General features: G+C 41.2%; 2 protein-coding genes across 4 annotated transcripts; one reads left to right on the top strand and one right to left on the bottom strand.

Moving 5' to 3' along the window:
* Nucleotides 1-4,452: 4,452 nt before the first annotated feature.
* LOC110486412 (hsc70-interacting protein) lies at nucleotides 4,453-11,251 on the bottom strand. Of its 2 annotated transcripts, XM_021558003.2 has the most exons (13): nucleotides 11,060-11,251; nucleotides 10,613-10,747; nucleotides 10,128-10,176; nucleotides 9,952-10,036; nucleotides 7,877-7,950; nucleotides 7,579-7,645; nucleotides 7,377-7,461; nucleotides 7,174-7,284; nucleotides 6,215-6,317; nucleotides 5,994-6,110; nucleotides 5,857-5,908; nucleotides 5,434-5,636; nucleotides 4,453-5,328 (listed from the first exon to the last, which is right to left on the bottom strand). In XM_021558003.2, exons 2-13 carry the CDS (start codon nucleotides 10,720-10,722, stop codon nucleotides 5,197-5,199), a joined length of 1,188 nt encoding a protein of 395 aa, XP_021413678.2. In that variant the 5' UTR covers nucleotides 10,723-10,747; nucleotides 11,060-11,251; the 3' UTR covers nucleotides 4,453-5,196. The 2 variants fall into 2 exon arrangements, with proteins under 2 accessions (XP_021413678.2, XP_036798357.1); XM_036942462.1 differs by lacking the exon at nucleotides 10,613-10,747 and having other exon boundaries at nucleotides 11,060-11,240.
* Nucleotides 11,252-11,334: 83 nt separating this feature from the next.
* LOC110486411 (xaa-Pro aminopeptidase 3) lies at nucleotides 11,335-20,120 on the top strand. 2 transcript variants are annotated; one of them, XM_021557999.2, is made up of 10 exons: nucleotides 11,335-11,663; nucleotides 12,189-12,311; nucleotides 12,518-12,925; nucleotides 13,151-13,335; nucleotides 13,411-13,473; nucleotides 13,593-13,706; nucleotides 13,885-13,970; nucleotides 14,080-14,263; nucleotides 18,977-19,097; nucleotides 19,500-20,120. In XM_021557999.2, the coding sequence occupies exons 1-10, from the start codon at nucleotides 11,591-11,593 to the stop codon at nucleotides 19,664-19,666; spliced, it is 1,524 nt and encodes a 507-aa protein (XP_021413674.2). In that variant the 5' UTR covers nucleotides 11,335-11,590; the 3' UTR covers nucleotides 19,667-20,120. The 2 variants fall into 2 exon arrangements, with proteins under 2 accessions (XP_021413674.2, XP_036798348.1); XM_036942453.1 differs by having other exon boundaries at nucleotides 13,151-13,473.
* Nucleotides 20,121-21,419: the final 1,299 nt, after the last annotated feature.

The following is a 21,419-nucleotide window of genomic DNA, read 5'->3' as shown; positions in this document are numbered from 1 at the left end:
GTAGTACTTAATGCAGCAGGTGGCCACACCAGAGACTGACTGTTACTTTTGATTTTGACCCCCCCTTTGTTCAGGGACAGATTATTCAATTTCTGTTCATCACATGTCTGTGGAACTTGTTCAGTTTATGTCTCAGTTGTTGAATCTTATGTTCATACAAATATTTACACATGTTAAGTTTGCTGAAAATAAACGCACTTGACAGTGAGAGGACATTTATTTTTTTGCTGAGTTTAGTAGAACTCGGCTAGGCGAGGACAACATCTGTGCCTCGCATACTCCCTGTGTAGTGCTAGGGCAAAAAACAAAACGCTTGGAACCCCGGGGACAGAGTTTGGGAAATCCTGGTCTATACTATTGGATAGAGAGCAATCACTGCAGCTGTTCAAGCCATGTTAGTGGCCAAATGAACATCTTCAAATCAAAACCCAACCTTAATTTATCCGTTGTGAGACACAGATGTTCTAAAATCCGCTTTAGATGAGACTGACTTTGTTACCAAAATGATTTTATTTACACGTTGTAGTCAATTTGGACACTAGAATAACTGTTTCTGACTCAACTCGATGCAACATAGGCCGTTTTCAAATGGATTCGTTGCTTTTCAAAAGGCAGTCCTTTAAAAAAAAATGAAGTGGCAATATTACTGTGTCCCTCTTGCGATGACATAGCAACAACATAGTTTCCTCAAAATAGTTAATCTAAACTAAATCAGGAAATCTGTAATTCGTTTAGATGTTTTGCCGACGAGGTCTGAGAAGCGAAATTGTACATCTAACTAAGATGTTTGGTGCAGTATTTCTCAAATGGAAAAATGTGCACGAAAACTCGTCTTCTCATTGAATGAATTACAAGAAACAGTTCATTAAAGAATCCTGTACATATTTCCCACTGAGGGAGTTATATTACTCTGACCCAGGTTGAACCGGGCAATGGCCTGTCACGTCATTGGTGCGGAAAAAGGGAGGGACTGGGCACTTTTTAAATCAAACAGTAATCTGCGCCCGCTCGGTCATATTGTCAACAAGGCAGCATGGTGCATCTTCCAGAAACATACATCTCTTTTACATAAAATACATTTTGCATTTTCAAACTACTTTTCATTGGGATGGCAGATTAAAGCGTTTTTTTCATGTAAAAACACAGAATCCTACTCATCACTCAATGTGCTTAATTAAGTCACTTTTGTTTTGAGACGATTTTGCTGTCAGCCAGAGTGGGCACCTGGCTCACGCCCAGGAGGCAAACCCGTTCCAAAACGAATGCAATCACTTTTCCTACTCAGAGTAGTTTAAACCGGAAAATTATGAGTAGTTTAAACCGGGTGAAAAGTGATTGCGTTCGTACTCCTACTCGGAGTAGTACTATTGACCAGTCACCGAGGAAGCGGGTAGATTTCAGCTATCGAACTTCGTTTTGCATCAACAACAAACAAAAAAGTGTGTGCACGAACAGCCGACAAAAAAACAGAAAAATGAACAGAAACGTCACAAAATGTTGTCTTAATATTTTTTGCGAACTGTTCCGACTGGGAATCATGCAACAGGCTTTAGACACTGGTTCCACGTGACACAAGATTGTAATCCACAACAGGAAGACAAATAGCCAGGGGAAATTAGTTTTGGTGGCCTTAACTTCATGTTGTTTTGCAATTATAATATTGACAAAGTTCCAGTGAAACTTTCTGCTTTTCATCGGCAGGTTTTCTTGTCATGGTCCTTAATTTATAAACACAATTTTCTCCACACAGATATTATATATGGAATAATCGGGATATATTGTATAAAAATACCTATCTGTTTTTAGAATATTGGTTCCGAAATAATATCCTATTGGTGAGCCAACTGGTAAATGCAGAGGGTCGTTCACTCAGTTATAAAGAATTCTTATCACTTTACAAGGTCCCTGTAACACCTAAAGATTTTGCAGTTGTTTTAGATGCCATTCCCTCAGGTATTACTATGTTATTCAGGAATGTGTCAAGACCTGACCCTCAGAGCCTACCTTCTATTGACCCTGTTGACTCATCAGTAGGAAAGATTTGTTTCTCTTGTGGCCCGGCCCATTCAACAACAGAGCGATACGATCCTTGTTTCAGCAGGATGTTGTATACCTTATGTCATGCCTTATTGGAATGGATTTATTGATAATATCTGTTGGAAAAAAGTTTGGATGTTGCCACACACATACATACTTGTTAACAAAATTAAGGAAGTTTCCTTTAAAATTATTCATAAATATTATCCTGCCAACCACTATATGAAGAAGTTTAAGGAAAACATCAACTCAAATTGCTCCTTTTGTAATGACCACCCAGAAACAGTGTTGCATCTTTTTTGGCATTGTATGCGTGTAAGAAAACTGTGGCAAGACATCAGTAGGTTTATAATTGAACACATTTATGAAGATTTTACACTATTGTGGAGAGATGTACTGTTTGGATTCTTTACATACAATAGAAATAAGCTGAAACATTTTTATGTAATTCATTTCATTATTCTTCTGGCCAAATTTCATATACACAAATGTAAATTTACAAACAGAAAACCACATTTCCGTACCCTACAAAAAGAAATTGAACTGTATTTTAAGACGGTTAAATGCTCTACTAACAAAAAAGCTGTTTGAATTGTAAGTATATGCATGTCCCTTAAGGTCTTTGTGTAATTGTAATGTGATATTGTACCCCCTAGCTCGATTGTCCATTGTTTGTAATCTATGTATGCTTGTGTTCCCTCATGTGCTTTATGTATTGCTTTGTTGTTAATAAAAAATAATAATAAAAAAAAAACAGTGAAAATTATCACAGCAGCCTGTGGTACAGGCTGGAGGCCACAAGGCCCAATTAGTCAGTGGCTAGGTTTCCATCCAATTGACTACAGATATTCATGTTTATATTCTAAAATCAGCATAAAGAAAATATGCGCATTTTCCCACCAGCAACAAGGTTTCCATACAACTTTTTTTTTATGTGAGTAAAGTCTAATGATAGGCCTGATGGAAACTGAAAATGTTACGTTAAACTGTCCAAATGTCGACAAAAAATATGGGATATTTTTCTGTTGGTAAAATTAATTGTGCGAGAAATGTCGGTGGAAACGCTTTTATGTACAAATATTAATGAAGTAAACTTGGAATCACGTGATGACATGTTGTGTGGTCCTCCAACTATGACTCGCCGGGAAAGCATGCAGTTGATTAGGCTACAGATTAAATAAAGTATGTAGCTAATAGCCTACATAATTTGACTATTATGGATAAGAGTAATACTATTTTATTTAGTAAATAGCAGTCAAGCATCGATCATCATCTCACCAGAATCAGAACCTCAATATTTATTGGAAAGGAGTATGAATATCACCGTGCACATTCAGCACCCTTTGAAGTTCATCATAAATTATTTCATTTTATCCTAATAAACTGCATGGTTTATTGGGTCGTAGTGGGAGGACCACACACCGGATCATCGTGTTTCCACGTTTACTTTGATGGTTTTTATATCATTTTTTGCGCATAAAGGCGTTTCAATCGCCACTAGCAATTTATCGGTAGCATTTTTACAATTATACCGAAACCTGTTTCCATCAGAGCGGTCTTTTCTTCATTTTTTTTTTAATACATAAAACTGTGGATGGAAACATGTTATAGAGCATCAAAACTGTGATCTATCATGGGTGAATTGGGACCGACTGACTTATCTACAAACAATATTAAATAGTTATTTATGATGCAAGGTGATTTGTTAATGAGTCAGTCACGCCTTGCTTTTAAAATCGTCTGCAATGACGAACGCGCCCAGTGATTGCCACTGCCTTTCGAAGCATTATGGAGATAACAATTGTCTGACTTGCGCCTGCCTACATGTTTGTTAGGGCGGAGGCAAGCCATCTATCTAATCATTATATACAGTATCCCTGCAAGTTTCTGCAGTTGCTCTTCAACAACTTCATTCTGCAGCCATCGCCTGCATTGTGGGAGGTTCTACTGTCAACCAATATGTTAGGGTGTTTGTTTGACCCACGTGACCAAATGCATGACTGAAATGGGAACCAACGCGATTCATACAGTGGTTATCAGTGGAGGCTGGTGAAGGGAGGACGGTTCATAGTAATGGCTGGAATGGAATCAAACACTCCATCCACAAATTACATTTCATCTACTCCATTCCAGCTACTACAGCCATCCTCTACTCACCAGCCTCCACTGGTGGATATATACAAATAAATGTGATATGCATTCTGATTGTAGACAAAAATGTACACGCCTTGTGCCTCTTGACAAGTAGATTAATGATACATTATTGGGAATTAATTGACAAATGCACCAAGGGCATTCAGAACTGGTGAAATGAAACAACGTTTTCCTAATGCCATGATCCGTGTTCACTATGGGGAATAATGGGAACTTACATTTGAATAACCAACTCATCTGATTAAAACAACCATGACAAAATAATTTGCAACAACCAAATATTTATTGATTTGAATTGATATTTCCATTACGGTTTCAAAATCAAACAAAAGAGTAATATACTTGTTTTTTGCATTTGGAAGGAGAGTCAGACATGAAAAAAAATGTACGTTACAGTGAAAGTGAGTAAAACAGAAAACCTGAGGGAAATAGTTTTACCACATCCACTCTTGATAGAAAACAAATATCCATAGTTTTGATTGGCTCAGTAGAGAACACAGAAGATGATAACTCCATATAATAATGTCTCTAAAATGTTCCTCAGAGCTGGTGTCTAATGTGTGAGTCCTGTTTGACTATTCCAGATTCAGGTAAAAAACAACAAGGGATGGGGTGGGTGGCAATAGAAGTCAATGGGAATTCTAAATGAGAAGGCTCTTTTGATTCCCCATTATTAACCAGTAGTGTTCCCATCAGTGTCCATGAGTTTGCTTGAGGAACCACTAAGAGCTAACAGCCCCAAATAGGTGGGCTCCCTTTAAGAACATACAGTATAAGAGTTGCTGTTGAGCACCCCTCCACAAACCCTTGTCTAGTGTAAAACTTGCTGCATGCCTCTAGTCTCCTCTTTACCCATCTGCCCATCAACATTACCCATTTGATCCATACACAGTGGAATAATCTCAAGTAAGCTTTTTAGCTCTCCCAACACCTGACAACATCCATTTGCTACTCTCCCGCCACTCGTTCTTCTTCCCGCTCCCCTCTTTTTTCTTCACCTCTCCTCTAGGGCGAAGGGCTCCCGAACTTGGCACTCAGCTTGGTGATGAGGGCCATGACCTTGGGGTTACCCTGGTACTTGGCGATGTTAGCTGGGTTCTGAGCCACATCCTGGAAAGCTGCCATCACCTCAGGGTCCTTGAGAAAAAAACACAGGAGAGATGGGATTAGATATGGATACTGACATGGAATCCAAGCGCTAACTGTAAGACTGCAAACACTTCAATTTAAGGAGCGTCGTACCTTCATGGCGTTGAGCACCTCCGGGTCGTTAAAGAGCTCTCCCAGACCAGGCATGCCGAAAGGAGAGCCTCCAGCCCCCCCTGGGAAAGCGCCAGCACCCCCTGGGAAACCGCCAGCACCCCCTGGGAAACCGCCAGCACCCCCTGGGAAACCGCCAGCACCCCCTGGGAAACCACCAGCACCCCCTGGGAAACCACCAGCACCTACAGCATGAGACAAGGAACCCAGGATTAATGCGATTACAGGGCTCCAATGGACCCTTGGGCGATGGTCAGATAATGTAGATCAGTGGTCACTAGCCCAGGTACTGGAGAATTACAGGGCCAGGGATTACAGGCCTTTGTTCAAGCCCTGCACTAACAAACCTGATTGAGCTAATCGACTTATCGTCAAGACATTTCATGAACCCATATTCCCTATTACCTGGGAAACCTGGGAAGCCACCTCCTCCTGCTGCTTGTCGAGCCTCCTCCTCCTATGCAGAGTTTAAAAAAATGTTTATGTTGACACATTATTTTGAAATTCTTATTCTCCTCTCTGTTCTTGCACCAAACACTCACCCTCTGAGCTTTCTCATGTTCTTCCCTCGCTTTCTTTACCCTCTCCTTCCTGTCCTTGATTTCTTGCTCCTCCCTCTTGCGCTCATACTTGCGCCGGTGCTCAATGATTTTGTTAGCCTGAGTAGAGAAATAGCATGAGTTGAAAGTCAGACCAGAACACACTGATTGACCAGACAACCTTGAAACTGCTCTGGTTTAAAAGACAGTTAGTGGCTGGGTACCTTGGGCTGGACCTCTTTCAGCATGGCACTGGCGTCCTCGTCGTAGTCCAGTTTGCAGGCAGTGGCCAGGTCCTTCGCTGCCTCCTCCCAGTGCCCCAGCAACCTGACACACAAAGAGGAAAGAGACTCAAAGTATTGTATTATGGGTGTGCCAAAATGGCCATACTCGTAATCGTATCTGTAAATTGACAGTTGATAGTCGGATCGGATGATACCCGTGACCGGAAAAAATAGAAGTGTTTAAATATTTTATTTACCTATGGACTTATTAGATGTTGACAAAATACCTCCTTACACATTCACTGCAAAATAAAGCTGCAGATTAGGAGCAGCACACGGAGGTGTGTCTGTCCCCAACTTGCAGCGGGGAGCCAAGTTTGCTGACACTCAGTCAGAATGCCCATCAGCGTTTCATATTTCCCCCTACCCATGCCTCGCATGTTAGATATTATGCACATAGATAGCTTGATAGCAAACGTCCTCGCCATGTGATTTATCATAGCAGGAAGCAGCAATCTAAATTATCAGACCGAAAAATATGCAAGGAAAACTGATCTTTATCAGAACGAAAAATATGCAAGGAACACTGATCTGGTGAAATGATGACGTGAGTGGACAGAAAAATACAGCTTCACTCTATCCAATCAGAGCAGCATGATCAACGTACAGCCATCTCTTTTCTTTAGACAGACAGCCAGTTGAGCTATTTAGACCATGTAGAACCTTGCACATTACTGACTAACTTGAGAAAGATGTGTGTTGACCCTCAAATTGATTTTTTTCCGATCACAGATTATAACAAAATACTCCGATCACAATCGTATCCAGAAAATTGCCCATATCCCTTACTATCCTCATTTTGTCCGAATACTCGGCACCCCCCTATATTGTATTACTTATAAATCATATACAACTGCATTGTGTCGGAGTTTGAATATGCAGCCTATCTAGCAGCATACTTGTGAGCTTTCCCCCTCCACTTGTAGGGCTGGGCAGAATCTGGGTTGATGTCAATGGCTCTGTCGCAGTCCCGCTTAGCTGCATTGGGTTTCTGCATCCGGATGTAGACGCTGGCAAAGAACATACTGTATGAATACTACGTGATCATGTACTAGAGCACATCATGTGGTATGGCATTGTTAAGTCTAGCAGTGGGACTCACCTAGCCCTCTTGGCATACATGATAGCTACCCGTGGATTGAGTTTGATGGCTTCAGTGAAGAGGTCCAGGGCTTTCTGCAAGTCACCTGTATTTGACAGCACCAAAAAGTGATACTTATAACCACTGGTCATTAAAATGTCTTCCCGATTTACTACAAGGTCAGTGCAATGTCAATGCAAGAACCTTAGAACAAACAACGCACCTTCTCCTAACGCTTCGATAGCTCCCATCTTCTTCTCGTTGGCCTGGTCCATCATTTCATCTGTCACCTAAAGGAACAAGAACACACTATTTATCTGCAAGACATATGAGATGCCAAGAGGTCTTCTGCTTTTTCTGGTAAATTTCAAGCAGTCTTCTTCAGGGCTTGCATGCTCACTAGATGCATTTCTCATTAGTTCTCATCTGCAGAAACTCCCCAAATGAAAAGCACTTCATGCACTCTCCCATCCTTATGTTATATTTATAACGGATGTCTTCAGTAGAGTAAATATTCTCACCTCCAGATTTTCTAAGTCTCCCATCTCCTGAGGTTCGTCTGTGTCTGGCTCAATCACCCCATCTTGGTCAATCTCTGAAGAAGCAAAGGGATCCACCAAGGACTTCAGAATTTTAGCAGATATGAGAGACTTGCGCCTCTAAAGCTTGCGCCTCTAATTCCGTTATTGTATGTTGTATACAGTGGCAACCCGTCATTCAGGAGGGGAGGGACAGAGCCCCACCTATTTTAATCCCCACATTTTTTTGTGGGCTTGCCTGTTTTGCATGTTATTTTGGCATTAATACGAGTCACATATCAGTTTGCAAACAATGTCAAATAAATATATATATATATATATAATTGAGTTAATAAAGCCACATACAAATATGGTCTTTCAGCCTAGCTCAGTGCTTTCTGTGGCGGTGGGGCAAGCCAAAAAAATAGGAGCGTTGCGCCGTGATTGTCTCAGTGTTCTGTCACTCATGGGGACACTAAGTCACACCCAAGTAGTAAGAGTAGACATCGAAAATTCAAGCCCTTTGGCTCCTGCTAATTACATTAGTAGTGCCCTTCCAAGAAGGCTCAAGGTCATTGGCCACAGATAAAATCACGTCAAATCATGACATGTACAGTAGCTTTGATTGGACTGATCATGTCAACATCTTACTTTCAAAATCTTATCTAGCAGTCATCAATTAGACAATCTACAGGCAAATCCTTTTTAATCCTTGTCATATGAAAATAAATAATGGAGAAATTATAGTTAAATGTATTTTTTTTAAATGTAAACTTAATTTAATAGATAAAATGCATCGGTGCTCATTGGAAATCGCAAATTCAACAATGAGTGGTTTGGAAGGAATTTGTGACAGTGGCTAACTGCAAGAATTGCAACTGGGAAGTCGGGAATAAATGAGCTCAGACTGGGAATATACGTTTTGAACGGTCATCCAAATCCAACTCGGAAATGTAAATCTGGCCCCTGTCTTTTTTTGATGACAAAATGTTCCTGCGAAGGACCTTCCTGTTCAAGTGAGCACATCACAAGTCCAAAAATGTCTTATATGCTGCTGCATAAATTATGTAATATGCCAGGGAGATATGTATACTGTAACTAGGAAAGTAATACTAAGTATATGTTGCGTAGTAAACTGTTAGTAGACCATGTGCCTCACCCTAATAATTTGGTCTATTTTCACCTCTTAATTTCACCTAACTTTACTGTTCTGACTCAGTGGTGCACATGTAGCCTATAACCTGTTTGAGAAATGTCATCATTGAATATTGTAAGAGCTTTCATTGTGTGCTTATATGCCCCCTTTATTTATCCTATGGTTCTGATTTGGTATACAGGGAAAACACTAAGAACAGCCCATGTTCTGAATTATGTCGCTATACATTTCAAAAGTGCAGAACAAATAGTTATATTGACTACATCCGTCCTGGTTCGCTCATTAATGTCTTAATCGAAATTATAGATGACCTCTTATCCGCTTGTCGTCCCCTTATGCCATAGTTTGTACATCTCAATTGTCAGTAGAAACCACATTTGTTTAAGCAAGTCAGTCATGTCATCTGTTTATTTTTATTTTTAAAAGGCAGTAAACGAGGCTGAATGAACTGTTTCGCTGCCAGACAAGGCTCCGCTAGTGGCCAAGTATAGCAGTGGTAAGGTGTTGGAACTGCTGTAGGGACAGCTTTATGTAGGTCTTAACAGTTTGTGGGCACCGTGTCACCGTTATAGTGTAATTAATTTATCGTTTAGTGGTGCAATTATATATTTTTTTCCCCACCAAGATTTACATGCTATAATCGCCACTCTTTGTATAAGCACTGCTCAAGAGCTTAGCAATCAGTTTATAAGGCAGCATTACAAACTGTGTGGTCATGCAAAGTATTGTTTGTTATTCACTGTATCACTGAATGTATTAGATGGAATGGAACTGTAAATGTCTGGGTGATGATTTATTGGTATGGTGTGTGAGTCGAAAAAATAATTTCCTTTTGGCCTGTGTACCCATTTTCTTTACGAACTCAATGGGTGACTGTGGGAAAATGTGTGGGCCAGGTGTGAGAAAGCTGCCATGGACATACCTAATTCACTCTCCTCACTCTCAGAGGGGGCATGGGGCTCAGGAGCAGAGGCATGGGGAGGAGCTCCAGCACATGGACACCCACCCTGAAATGAATTAGTTTTATTGGCTGAACTGTACTGGTAGGCAGTCAAATATAGCAACTGGAAGGATATATGAAACAAGTCATACTTATACCTTGCATGAAGAGTCATTTTGGGGGGCTTGTGGAATTGTTGCTCCCATTCTGAAAAAAAGATCATCTTCTTTCAAATTTGAATTCTCTCCAATATGAGCCTTTAAATTTTGCCAACTGCTGCCAGTTCATGTTGGTGTATTACTTAGTACAGTAGGAATTCCTATATTTTATTCAATTAATAAAGTACTTTGTACTGACTTATATCAGACAGAGAGAAATATGCCTGATATTTAGCAACAGTGAGTGGGTGTGACTGCGGCGTTCCCGTTCAGGGTAGTTGGGGAATTGGCAACAAAAATCACACGAAATTGCATTAACAATGACTTCATTCAATTAATTCTAATACTATTGATATCCGGGGAATAAACCGGGTTCTTAACATGGGTTGATCTGACTCCTAACAGATAGTGGCCCGCTACTTTTGACGATAAAGAGCAACTGCACGCTTGACGCTGTGCGATAAACAGAAGGATTATCAACTGACCCTTGTAACCAGGCCCGGAGGAAGCCGAGCTCGGGAAGGTGCAATATGGAGGGATTTTCGTCGCACAACTTCACGAAGGCCTTCAACTCATGCACTTTCCGCGGGTCCATTCTCACTTCACAGTTCCAGCACACGCTACACAACAAGAAAGTGCGAGGAAGTAAAAATGAAACTGCTAACTAAGTATGAGCATTGATAGCATACACATGTGCTGCACAGCCTCATTTAGTATTATTAGTAAACTATCTAACTCCTTTATCTCAGAAAACAGTTTGTCCCAGGGCACGTGCAGAAATGTAGCATGGATTGTGAGGATAGAATATTCTGGAATTTTGTCGAGTTAGTCATGCCGTGGGGATTATATGAATGCATGATAAAATCAGGGAAAACAAACCAGAAAGGTGAATTATTTCCAATAAAACAACGTATGAGGGTTAGATTAGCTACCTGTATGACCAGACAGATCTTCAACGAGTGGTAGCTTCGAGTAGAGGGATGCAACCAAGCCGCCACAACAATCGCTATAAATTACTAGTCGATGGTGTATGTTGTTCCGTAGATGTTTTTAACGCAGGCATTAATTAGATAGAAACATATGACAAACAAAACAAGCGATGAGGTCCTGCGTAAAGGGATCAAGTCGCAAACAAAAGAGGTCATATAATTGCTATCCAATCAAAAAACCTAATATTGTACTTCCACCAATGGTAACGATTGTCTTACAGGGGAGGCTGAAACTTGTCACCTTACAAGCACGGCAGACAGACGCATTTATCGACATGATAGTCACAAATTCCTACATGTTGGCTGTCGTATGAAGAGGTAGTCGTTTTATATAGTTTACGTTTGATGTTTAGTCTGCTAAAGTATTTATATTTTATGTAATTGTGTATACCGCAATACAATTTAGCGCCACCACTTATGGACATCATGATGATGGGAGTTAACTGTCGCTGATAGTCTGACCGACTTGCAACAATGTTGCCCTCACTTAACATTTTGACCAGATCCACTACCCAATTGGTGTCACACTCAAAGTTTTGGAGTCAATGTGAGTGGTGAAATATTTGGTTATTTTTATTACAATGGTAGATTGTCATTTTTATATCTGGCCACTGTCCAGACAAATGAGTTTATCTAACTACTGTAGTCAGGGTCAAGATCACAATTGTGTACGCATTGACGTCCTTTACTCAAATCCTATTGGAGGAGAAGGTCCGAGGGGCGGGACCTCTTGCTTTCTCATCCAATGAGTTTTAAAAGAGGACGCGTGGAGAATGCAATTGAGATCTTCCCTATGATTTATGCAAGCTAATTTCACATTGTATGTTTGTATAACACAAATGCTTGCCTCAGCAAGATGGAAGGTATATATATGCATGTTATTCCCCAATGCATGTTATTCCCCAATGATAATGTCATACTTTTATTATAGGATCAACTTATAATGTCATGTATAAATCTTAAATCATGTAGATTTGTATGGCCAGCTGATTGTGGAAGATTCTGTAAGACCTAGGTGAAAAATAACTGAATTTATTAGCAAACTTTTCCCTCACTGGTAACCTCTCTGCAGGTCATCTGTGGTGCCCATGCCGGAATGTCTCCGTTATACCAGGAGGGTGGAAACCACGGAAGGTTCCACCAAGATACCTCGGCCAGCTAAGCCCCTTCACTCATCCACACTTCATAAAAAATGGTGAATGTACTCATGGGCATACAGCTATGTCCCATTTCTGCCAATCAGTTACTCTACATAATTTACCCGATATCAAAGCTCATTGTTATCTTATTCACAGCAGCAAACTATGGGTATGAATACTGTTGTGTAGTACAGTGCAGTCGCTTCAGGGAGTTTTGAATGGTGGGTTTATAGCTTCTTCCCCTTCTTGCTCTCTGTCACAGGTGAGGTGACCCCTGGCTTAACCCAAACAGAGTTTGATCTCCGTCGGCAAAGACTGGCCTCTCTCATCGAGGTTCAGGCAGATCGGCTGGGACCCACTGCTTCGTCCAACAAACACCTCGTCATTGTCCTGTCCCACCCAATCTGCTACATGACCAATGACATCCCCTACCCCTTCCACCAGAACCAGGACTTCCTCTACCTCACAGGCATCCTTGAACCAGACAGCGCCCTGGTTCTGTGTGGTACTGGCCGCCCGGACCAGGCCATCCTCTTTGTACCCCGCAGGGACCCGGCCAGTGAGCTGTGGGACGGGCCCAGGTCAGGGAAGGATGGGGCGGCAGCGTTGACCGGGGTCGAGAGGGTCCATTGCACAGAAGAGTTGGGACTTGTACTCAAAAGCCTTAAAGGTCGGGGGTAACTAGGGGAAAGTCATTCGAACATACATATTTTAGAGTAAATGTTACTCTTTGGATGAAAAATTAGGGATTAGAAGCCTGAGCAACGTAGCTCCAAATTGTGGATCAAATTTTAATTCCAAAAACAAATGCAACTGTTTGAACCATTTCAAAGTGATGTAAAGAAATTAGACAAACTATATCACTAACAATTCTACTTTGATTGTTCCTTCTCAGGTAGCACTGTGTGGTATGATGGCTCCAAGCCCTGCCACCCTGGGCTCCACCAAACCCATGTTCGGCCTCTGCTGGAAGGGGGCCCCATGGTGCGCTCTCTCAGACCCCTTACACACTCCCTCAGGGTCCTCAAGAGCCCAGCCGAGGTGGCTCTCATGAAGGAGGCTGGTCGCATCACAGCACAGGTGAGTCACCTCACACACGCCATGAGTGAAGCACTCTCAACTGTTCACATAAACCCTCTGCATCCCCTCTTTCAGGCATTCAAGAAGACTATGAGTATGTCTCAAGGGGATATTGATGAAGCTCTACTGTATGCTAAGGTGTGTTACAGGTCTTTAGACACATAATTATGGTGTGTTGTCATTGAAAATATGGTTTAACACCTATGGTAGCAACGATAATGATGAAATGTTAATGTGAATCTCTTTCTCAATCCCAGTTTGATTTTGAGTGCCGTGCCCATGGAGCCAATTTCTTGGCCTATCCTCCTGTGGTTGCTGGTGGAAACCGAGCCAATACACTTCATTACATAAACAACAACCAGATTGTCAAGGTGAAGGGACATATGCAATGTTGCTGCTGAATGTGGGCCCATAATTCTGAGGTCAGAAGATTTAGAATTCTTAACACCCCAGCATTGCCACAATGGCACATACTACATCTACCAGTAACTCTGTCTGTGTCCAGACAAATAAGACTTTGCCCAATTCCTTGTCTTTTCTTTCTCTCAGAATGGGGAGATGGTGCTACTTGATGGAGGGTGTGAATACTTTTGTTATGTCAGTGATATTACCCGCACCTGGCCGGTGAACGGAAAGTAAGTTGCATCAACAGAGATACCATTTTGGATGTTCGCTCCTTCTCTCCTCTCTCCCTCCTTTTAATGAAGTCTCCTTTTCTACCCCTCTCTTGCATGGTGAGCCCAGGTTCAGCCCTGCCCAGGCAGAGTTGTATGAGGGGGTGTTGGAGGTGCAGAAGGCCTGTCTGTCTCTGTGCTCCCCAGGAGCCAGTCTGGACCACATCTACAGCACCATGTTGGCTCTGCTGGGACGCCAACTCAAACAGCTGGGTATCGTGAAGGGCTCCACCAGTGATGCTGATACACTTAAGGTACGTTCAGTGTCGCTGTGTCCTTCTGCTCAAAGTAGTTCCATGGTTGGAGAAAATAACTCCAGGTCCAGGTTAACTGATAATGATATCAAATGCATGCATAGATAACTGAAGGGTGTTTAGCATCAATGTAAATGAGATCGCTTACTTACTCAAATGTTTTAATAGTAATATTTAATTGAAAGTAATAGGTTATATTTTGTGGCTTAAGGGGACCATGGAGACTCAATGGCTAGGAAAGGGTATTAGAGGTTAATGCTGTGTATCAAAAAACCTATTGGATAACTAATACTAATAACGATCAGTAATAAACCATATAGGTCCTTTATAATCCTAAATTATTACATTTATGTGTAGAAACTTCAGACCATTGACCTTTTTAATTCAGATTGGTAAGAAATGTCAGGACCTGAGTTAGATTGCACATTTCCTGACAGTAAAAGGGCTCCCGAGTGGCACAGTGGTCTAAGTGCCAGAGGTGTCACTACAGACCCTGGTTTGATTTCCGGCTGTATCACAACTGGTCGTGATTGGGAGTACCATAGGGTGGCGCACAATTGGCCCAGCGTCATCTGGGTTAGGGTTTAGCCGGGGTAGGCCGTCATTTTAAATAAGAATTTGTTCTTAACTGACTTGCCTAGTTAAATAAATATTTTAAAAATCAGCAAAAATAATGTCAAGTCTAGATCGGGTTTTACATTTTGATTCAGACAGTACAAGAATCAGTCTTTAACGCCACTGATTTCAAAATGCGTACAGTCCAGAGACATGGTTAATTACCGACAGAACAATCTAGACATGTAAACGCAAGCGTGCAGTTTCTTCCGTGTCGAATGTGAAAAACAGGAAGCGTTCTCTAGTGCAATACCCAGGAAAGCGTATACAGTGCCTTGCGAAAGTATTCGGCCCCCTTGAACTTTGCGACCTTTTGCCACATTTCAGGCTTCAAACATAAAGATATAAAACTGTATTTTTTTGTGAAGAATCAACAACAAGTGGGATACAATCATGAAGTGGAACGACATTTATTGGATATTTCAAACTTTTTTAACAAATCAAAAACTGAAAAATTGGGCATGCAAAATTATTCAGCCCCTTTACTTTCAGTGCAGCAAACTCTCTCCAGAAGTTCAGTGAGGATCTCTGAATGATCCAATGTTGACCTAAATGACTAATGATGATAAATACAATCCACCTGTGTGTAATCAAGTCTCTGTATAAATGCACCTGCACTGTGATAGTCTCAGAGGTCCGTTAAAAGCGCAGGGAGCATCATGAAGAACAAGGAACACACCAGGCAGGTCCGAGATACTGTTGTGAAGAAGTTTAAAGCCGGATTTGGATACAAAAAGATTTCCCAAGCTTTAAACATCCCAAGGAGCACTGTGCAAGCGGTAATATTGAAATGGAAGGATTATCAGACCACTGCAAATCTACCAAGACCTGGCCGTCCCTCTAAACTTTCAGCTCATACAAGGAGAAGACTGATCAGAGATGCAGCCAAGAGGCCCATGATCACTCTGGATGAACTGCAGAGATCTACAGCTGAGGTGGGAGACTCTGTCCATAGGACAACAATCAGTCGTATATTGCACAAATCTGGCCTTTATGGAAGAGTGGCAAGAAGAAAGCCATTTCTTAAAGATATCCATAAAAAGTGTTGTTTAAAGTTTGCCACAAGCCACCTGGGAGACACACCAAACATGTGGAAGAAGGTGCTCTGGTCAGATGAAACCAAAATTGAACTTTTTGGCAACAATGCAAAACGTTATGTTTGGCGTAAAAGCAACACAGCTGAACACACCATCCCCACTGTCAAACATGGTGGTGGCAGCATCATGGTTGGGCCTGCTTTTCTTCAGCAGGGACAGGGAAGATGGTTAAAATTGATGGGAAGATGGATGGAGCCAAATACAGGACCATTCTGGAAGAAAACCTGATGGAGTCTGCAAAAGACCTGAGACTGGGACGGAGATTTGTCTTCCAACAAGACAATGATCCAAAACATAAAGCAAAATCTACAATGGAATGGTTAAAAAATAAACATATCCAGGTGTTAGAATGGCCAAGTCAAAGTCCAGACCTGAATCCAATCGAGAATCTGTGGAAAGAACTGAAAACTGCTGTTCACAAATGCTCTCCATCCAACCTCACTGAGCTCGAGCTGTTTTGCAAGGAGGAATGGGAAAGAATTTCAGTCTCTCGATGTGCAAAACTGATAGAGACATACCCCAAGCGACTTACAGCTGTAATCGCAGCAAAAGGTGGCGCTACAAAGTATTAACTTAAGGGGGCTGAATAATTTTGCACGCCCAATTTTTCAGTTTTTGATTTGTTAAAAAAGTTTGAAATATGCAATAAATGTCGTTCCACTTCATGATTGTGTCCCACTTGTTGTTGATTCTTCACAAAAAAATACAGTTTTATATCTTTATGTTTGAAGCCTGAAATGTGGCAAAAGGTCACAAAGTTCAAGGGGGCCAAATACTTTCGCAAGGCACTGTAGTTTCTCCCAGGATGCAACATGGTAAAAACACTAAAATCTCTCCGTGTTTATGGGGCATCGGTCCCTAAATTCATCATCCTCAGTGTAAGAGTCTAGGGTAGACAATGGCAACATGTTCGTTTGTAGCTTAACGATCAATGTGAGAAATAGCCATACTATTTTCTAAGACTCCGATTAAAAATATTAGGCCTATGAGGTTGCACAATAATCAGGCCTTGATGGTAGTTGGGAGAAGACAGAAAGGTCGGGGCCAAGGGTTGCAGCACGCCACAGGAGTAGCCTAGGTATCACACCGGCTTGTGTTGGGAGGCTGGGTAGGAGAGAAGGCAATCAGCAAGACCGGCGTGTGGTGGAGGAGCTTTCAACAATGGCACCGGAGCGATTGATATCGGTTTGCTTTCTCGATTTATAGTTATTTTATAAATGTTTAGTGACCAGTGTAATTTCTCACCAAAAGATGGACATGCCATTGCCATGTTAGGCATTCTAGCAGTACCAGATGGTCTCAAAATGGCCTAGAATAGGGGTTCTTAAACTTTTTTGGTCTGGGACCCCATTTGGATAAAAAAAAATGAAAATAAATAGTGACCCCACCATGTAAAAAAAATAAATAAAAGTGATGTAATCAACGGCCAATGTTTACTTTAAAAAGTTTTGGCTCAGTCTATTACAAATCACTCTGACAGTATTTTTGACAGTATTTCAATCGGTATGGTTTGAAATGCATCAGAAAGGTATTGGGAAATTCAGAAGATTATCACGCAATAATGTTGTATGATCTTCTGTGTAGAAAAGAACATCACGCCAAGTCTGATTTAGTGCCTAATCTTGTCCACTCGGTTGTAGTAAGAAAACAGAAACCGCTCTGTTCATTACTGCATTTAGCATCAGTTACTGATGCATCAATTACTGATGTAACCCCAGTTCTATGAACTAAATGCAAATTCTCTCGTGACCCCACTACAAATCAGGTAACCAGGGGTCGCAACCCCTAGTTTGGGAAAACCTGGCTTAGAACATGTTAAAGTTAAAAGAACACAACACAGGATGTTTAAGGAAATATATTGAACATTTTATTCCAAAACCATCACACTGTTGTAGTAGTGTGATGTACTAATGTTTGAGTAATGATTAATAAATGGTGAGCAAACTGTTTAAATGCCTTGTAAATGGTTTGTTACTGACCGTTATTATAAAGTGTTAAGCCTACCCATGATGGCAGTTAGCCTAGCGATCAGAGCGTTAGGCCAGTAACTGAAAGGTCGCTGGTTCAAATAAATGAGATGACAAGGTGAAAAATCTGACTGCCCTTGAGCAAGGCACTTAACCCTAATTTACTCCAGGGGTGCTGTATTACTATGACTGACCCTGTAAAACAACACATTTCACTGCACCCATCCGGTGTATGTGACAATAAATATATGTCAAAATGAAAGGCAGACACAGAACTGAAAGAAGGGACCCTATAAGTCACAGTTAAAATATTTTCTGGGCAAAGAATCCTGGAACTTTGGATATTTTATGTTTGTGCTCTCTCGAATGGTCTGTGGTCAGGAAATGACATTAACGTCTTCTGGCCCATTTTAAACTGTAAAGTAGTGACCTAATTACACCCTTCGCAGAGCACAATATCCCTGTGTACTACCTATAATCGAGGCATCACTTTTCTGTAGCAATTCAACTCGGGGGGAGAAATCAAGCCAAACCAAAGTTTAATATACATTTGATTGAGCAGCTGTGCTCTTTCAAAAGTTTTAGATTGCGAATTAAAGTGTAATAAATTACTGAAATATTTACTAACAATCCTGACTAGCAAATGCCTCAATATTGAGATTAATAGTGTACTCCAATCCAAATGTTGTCCAGTTAAGCAGGTATATTTAGAATATATGCTCATTGAATAAGAAAGCTGTGGTAATTTTGGTAGATACATTTTTATTTGTACTTATGGGACCAACACAGTCCTTCCCTCCTGAAATACAAATTTTAGATGTCATTGATAGATAAAAGTAGATGAATACCAGCAGTAATAAATTAACTTACATTTCTCAAACTGAAACTTGACCATAGATAAACCTAGATTTGTAATGGAAGGTAACTTTATCACCACATAGAATGCATTTTCCGTGAGATATTGGAACATTGAGTGCAGAGCTTGAGCATGCAGTGTACTTTGTTGCTTCGGTGACCTGTATTGCTGCTTCTAGGCGGCGCGGCGCTACTGCCCCCACCATGTTGGTCACTACCTGGGCATGGATGTGCACGATACCCCTGAGCTTTCCCGCTCTCAGCCCCTCCAGCCTGGAATGGCAATCACAATAGAGCCAGGTACTGTATACATGAGCAAGGGTACAATCTCTCTCTCACTCACACAGTTCAGTTCTTCATATTAGTCATATTCAACTGATTGACAAACTGAGAAACTGTGCACTTTTTAGGCTGGATTAACACTCCACTAGGGGTATTCTGCCTTAGAGGCAACACTTTATTACTGCACCACTCACCACACGCACAGTGGGCTCCACATAGTTTACATGGTAGAATGTAACTTTACACAAGTATCATTTATGTTTAGCTAAGGAGAATGTTGTGTAGTGTAAACCCAGCCTTCCCAGTGAAACAGCCAGAGATTCCTATACAAACACTGAAGCACTACTGTTCCAGTGTTTAATGTATGTGTGTGCATGAATGCATCAAGTGACTACACTCCAGTCCATCTCTCTCTTTAAGGGCTGTACATATGTGAGGATGATGACCAGGTTCCAGAGCGATTCCGTGGACTTGGGGTGAGAATAGAGGACGACGTTGTGATTCAAGACGAGATAAACCCCTTGATCCTGTCCTCTGACACACCCAAAACCATTGCTGATGTTGAAAGAGCCTGTGCACAGAGTTAGGGCTGAGAGAGACCAGACATGGGGAGGGTATATACCTTGCTCCCAACTGGAGTGTGACTGTATACACTCCTCAAAATGCTGAGTGTGAGCAAGAGTGAGTGTTCATCCCTCTCGAGTGACTGGTCACATTTCAGTGGGTTCTTCTTCGGTATTGGCGATTGCACAATTTAATGTGCATCCTGCCAGCTACTGTGCGGGATGGAAACAGGGTTTCCCCAAAAAGCGTAACTACCAACAAAAAATGAACAAACTACCAAAAAGAAAATATCAAAACAACTTCACTGTTAAAAAATAAACTGATCTGATCCCTACACAGGCTCAGGGGGAGCCTGGGAGGGCGGGCTGTCTTCCGGCGCCAATATCCCTTCGAAGTGCTTCAGATGTATACTAAACAAAAATATAAAGTGTTGGTCCCATGTTTCATGAGCTGAAATAAAAGATCCCCGAAATGTTCCATAGATGCAAAATGCTTATTACTCTCAAATTTTGTGCACAAATGTGTTTACATCTGTTAGTGAGCGTTTCTCCTTTGCAAAGATAATCAATCCACCTGACAGGTGTGGCATATCAAGAAGCTGATTAAACAGCATGATCATTAAACTGGTGCACTTTGTGATGGAGACAATAAAAGGCCACTCTAAAATGTGCAGTATTGTCACACAACACAATGCCACAGATGTCTCAAGTTTTTAGGGAGCGTGCAATTGGCATGCTGACTGCAGGAATGTCCAAACAGAGCTGTTGCCAGAGAATTTACTGTTAATTTCTCTACCATAAGCCGCCTCCGACATCGTTTTAGAGAATTTGGCAGTACATCTGACCGGCCTCACAACCGCAGACCATGTTTAACAATGCCAGCCCAGGACCTCCACATCTGGTTTCTTCTCACTGGGGGATTGTCTGTAATAAAGCCCTTTTGTGGGGGAAAACTCATTCTGATGGGCTGGGTCTGGCTCCCAAGTGGGTGGGCTTATGCCCACCTATGGCTGTGCCCCTGCCCAGTCATGTGAAATCCATAGATTAGGGCCTAATTAATTTATTTCAATTGACTGATTTCTTTCTATGAACTGTAACTCAGTGAAATATTTGAAATTGTTGCATTTTTGCGTTGATATTTTTGTGCAGTATAAAATCCTTAAATCCCCAAAACGTTTCTGCTGCCGCCACAATCTCCAGTTTCTTAGACTTCTTTGAGAGTTGAGCCGCAGTTTATAACTGTGGCAATGAACACCACAAAATCTTAACACATTTTAACACAGGCTATCTTTTGACTGGCAGAAAACATTTACCACAGGCTGTGGTACATCCACTACCATGTATTCACTAGCATCACTTGTTTTCCCAATTATTTATATGGGTTTCTGGAGGACTGCTTGATTATTCCTCATGGATCTGAATGTGGTAATGTTTTCATTGTCTTTTCTACTATAAAAATAGAAAATGTCTGTTCTCACAAACTAATACAATTCACAGGTTCCTTGCAGGATAGGAGAGCATTAGATAATGGCTCTATTGTGCAAGAATCATCTCATTTATTAGGAATATTGGGATTTGAGATGAGTTTATTGAAGACAAATGTATATATGTGTGTGTTAGTTTTTATACATAGTCATGTCTAATTAAATGCTGTTAACAGAATATTCAGTTATATTATTTCTAACAGTTGGTCATAAATCTACTTAAATGAGACACCTGATATAGCCTATATGAGCATCGTTTGCCGCAATGATAATCTTATTTGTATCGAGAAGTG

Source organism: Oncorhynchus mykiss, chromosome 13 (assembly GCF_013265735.2).
Source record: "Oncorhynchus mykiss isolate Arlee chromosome 13, USDA_OmykA_1.1, whole genome shotgun sequence".
Classification (NCBI taxonomy): Eukaryota; Metazoa; Chordata; class Actinopteri; order Salmoniformes; family Salmonidae; genus Oncorhynchus; species Oncorhynchus mykiss.
This window is presented reverse-complemented; position numbering and strand designations above follow the sequence as displayed.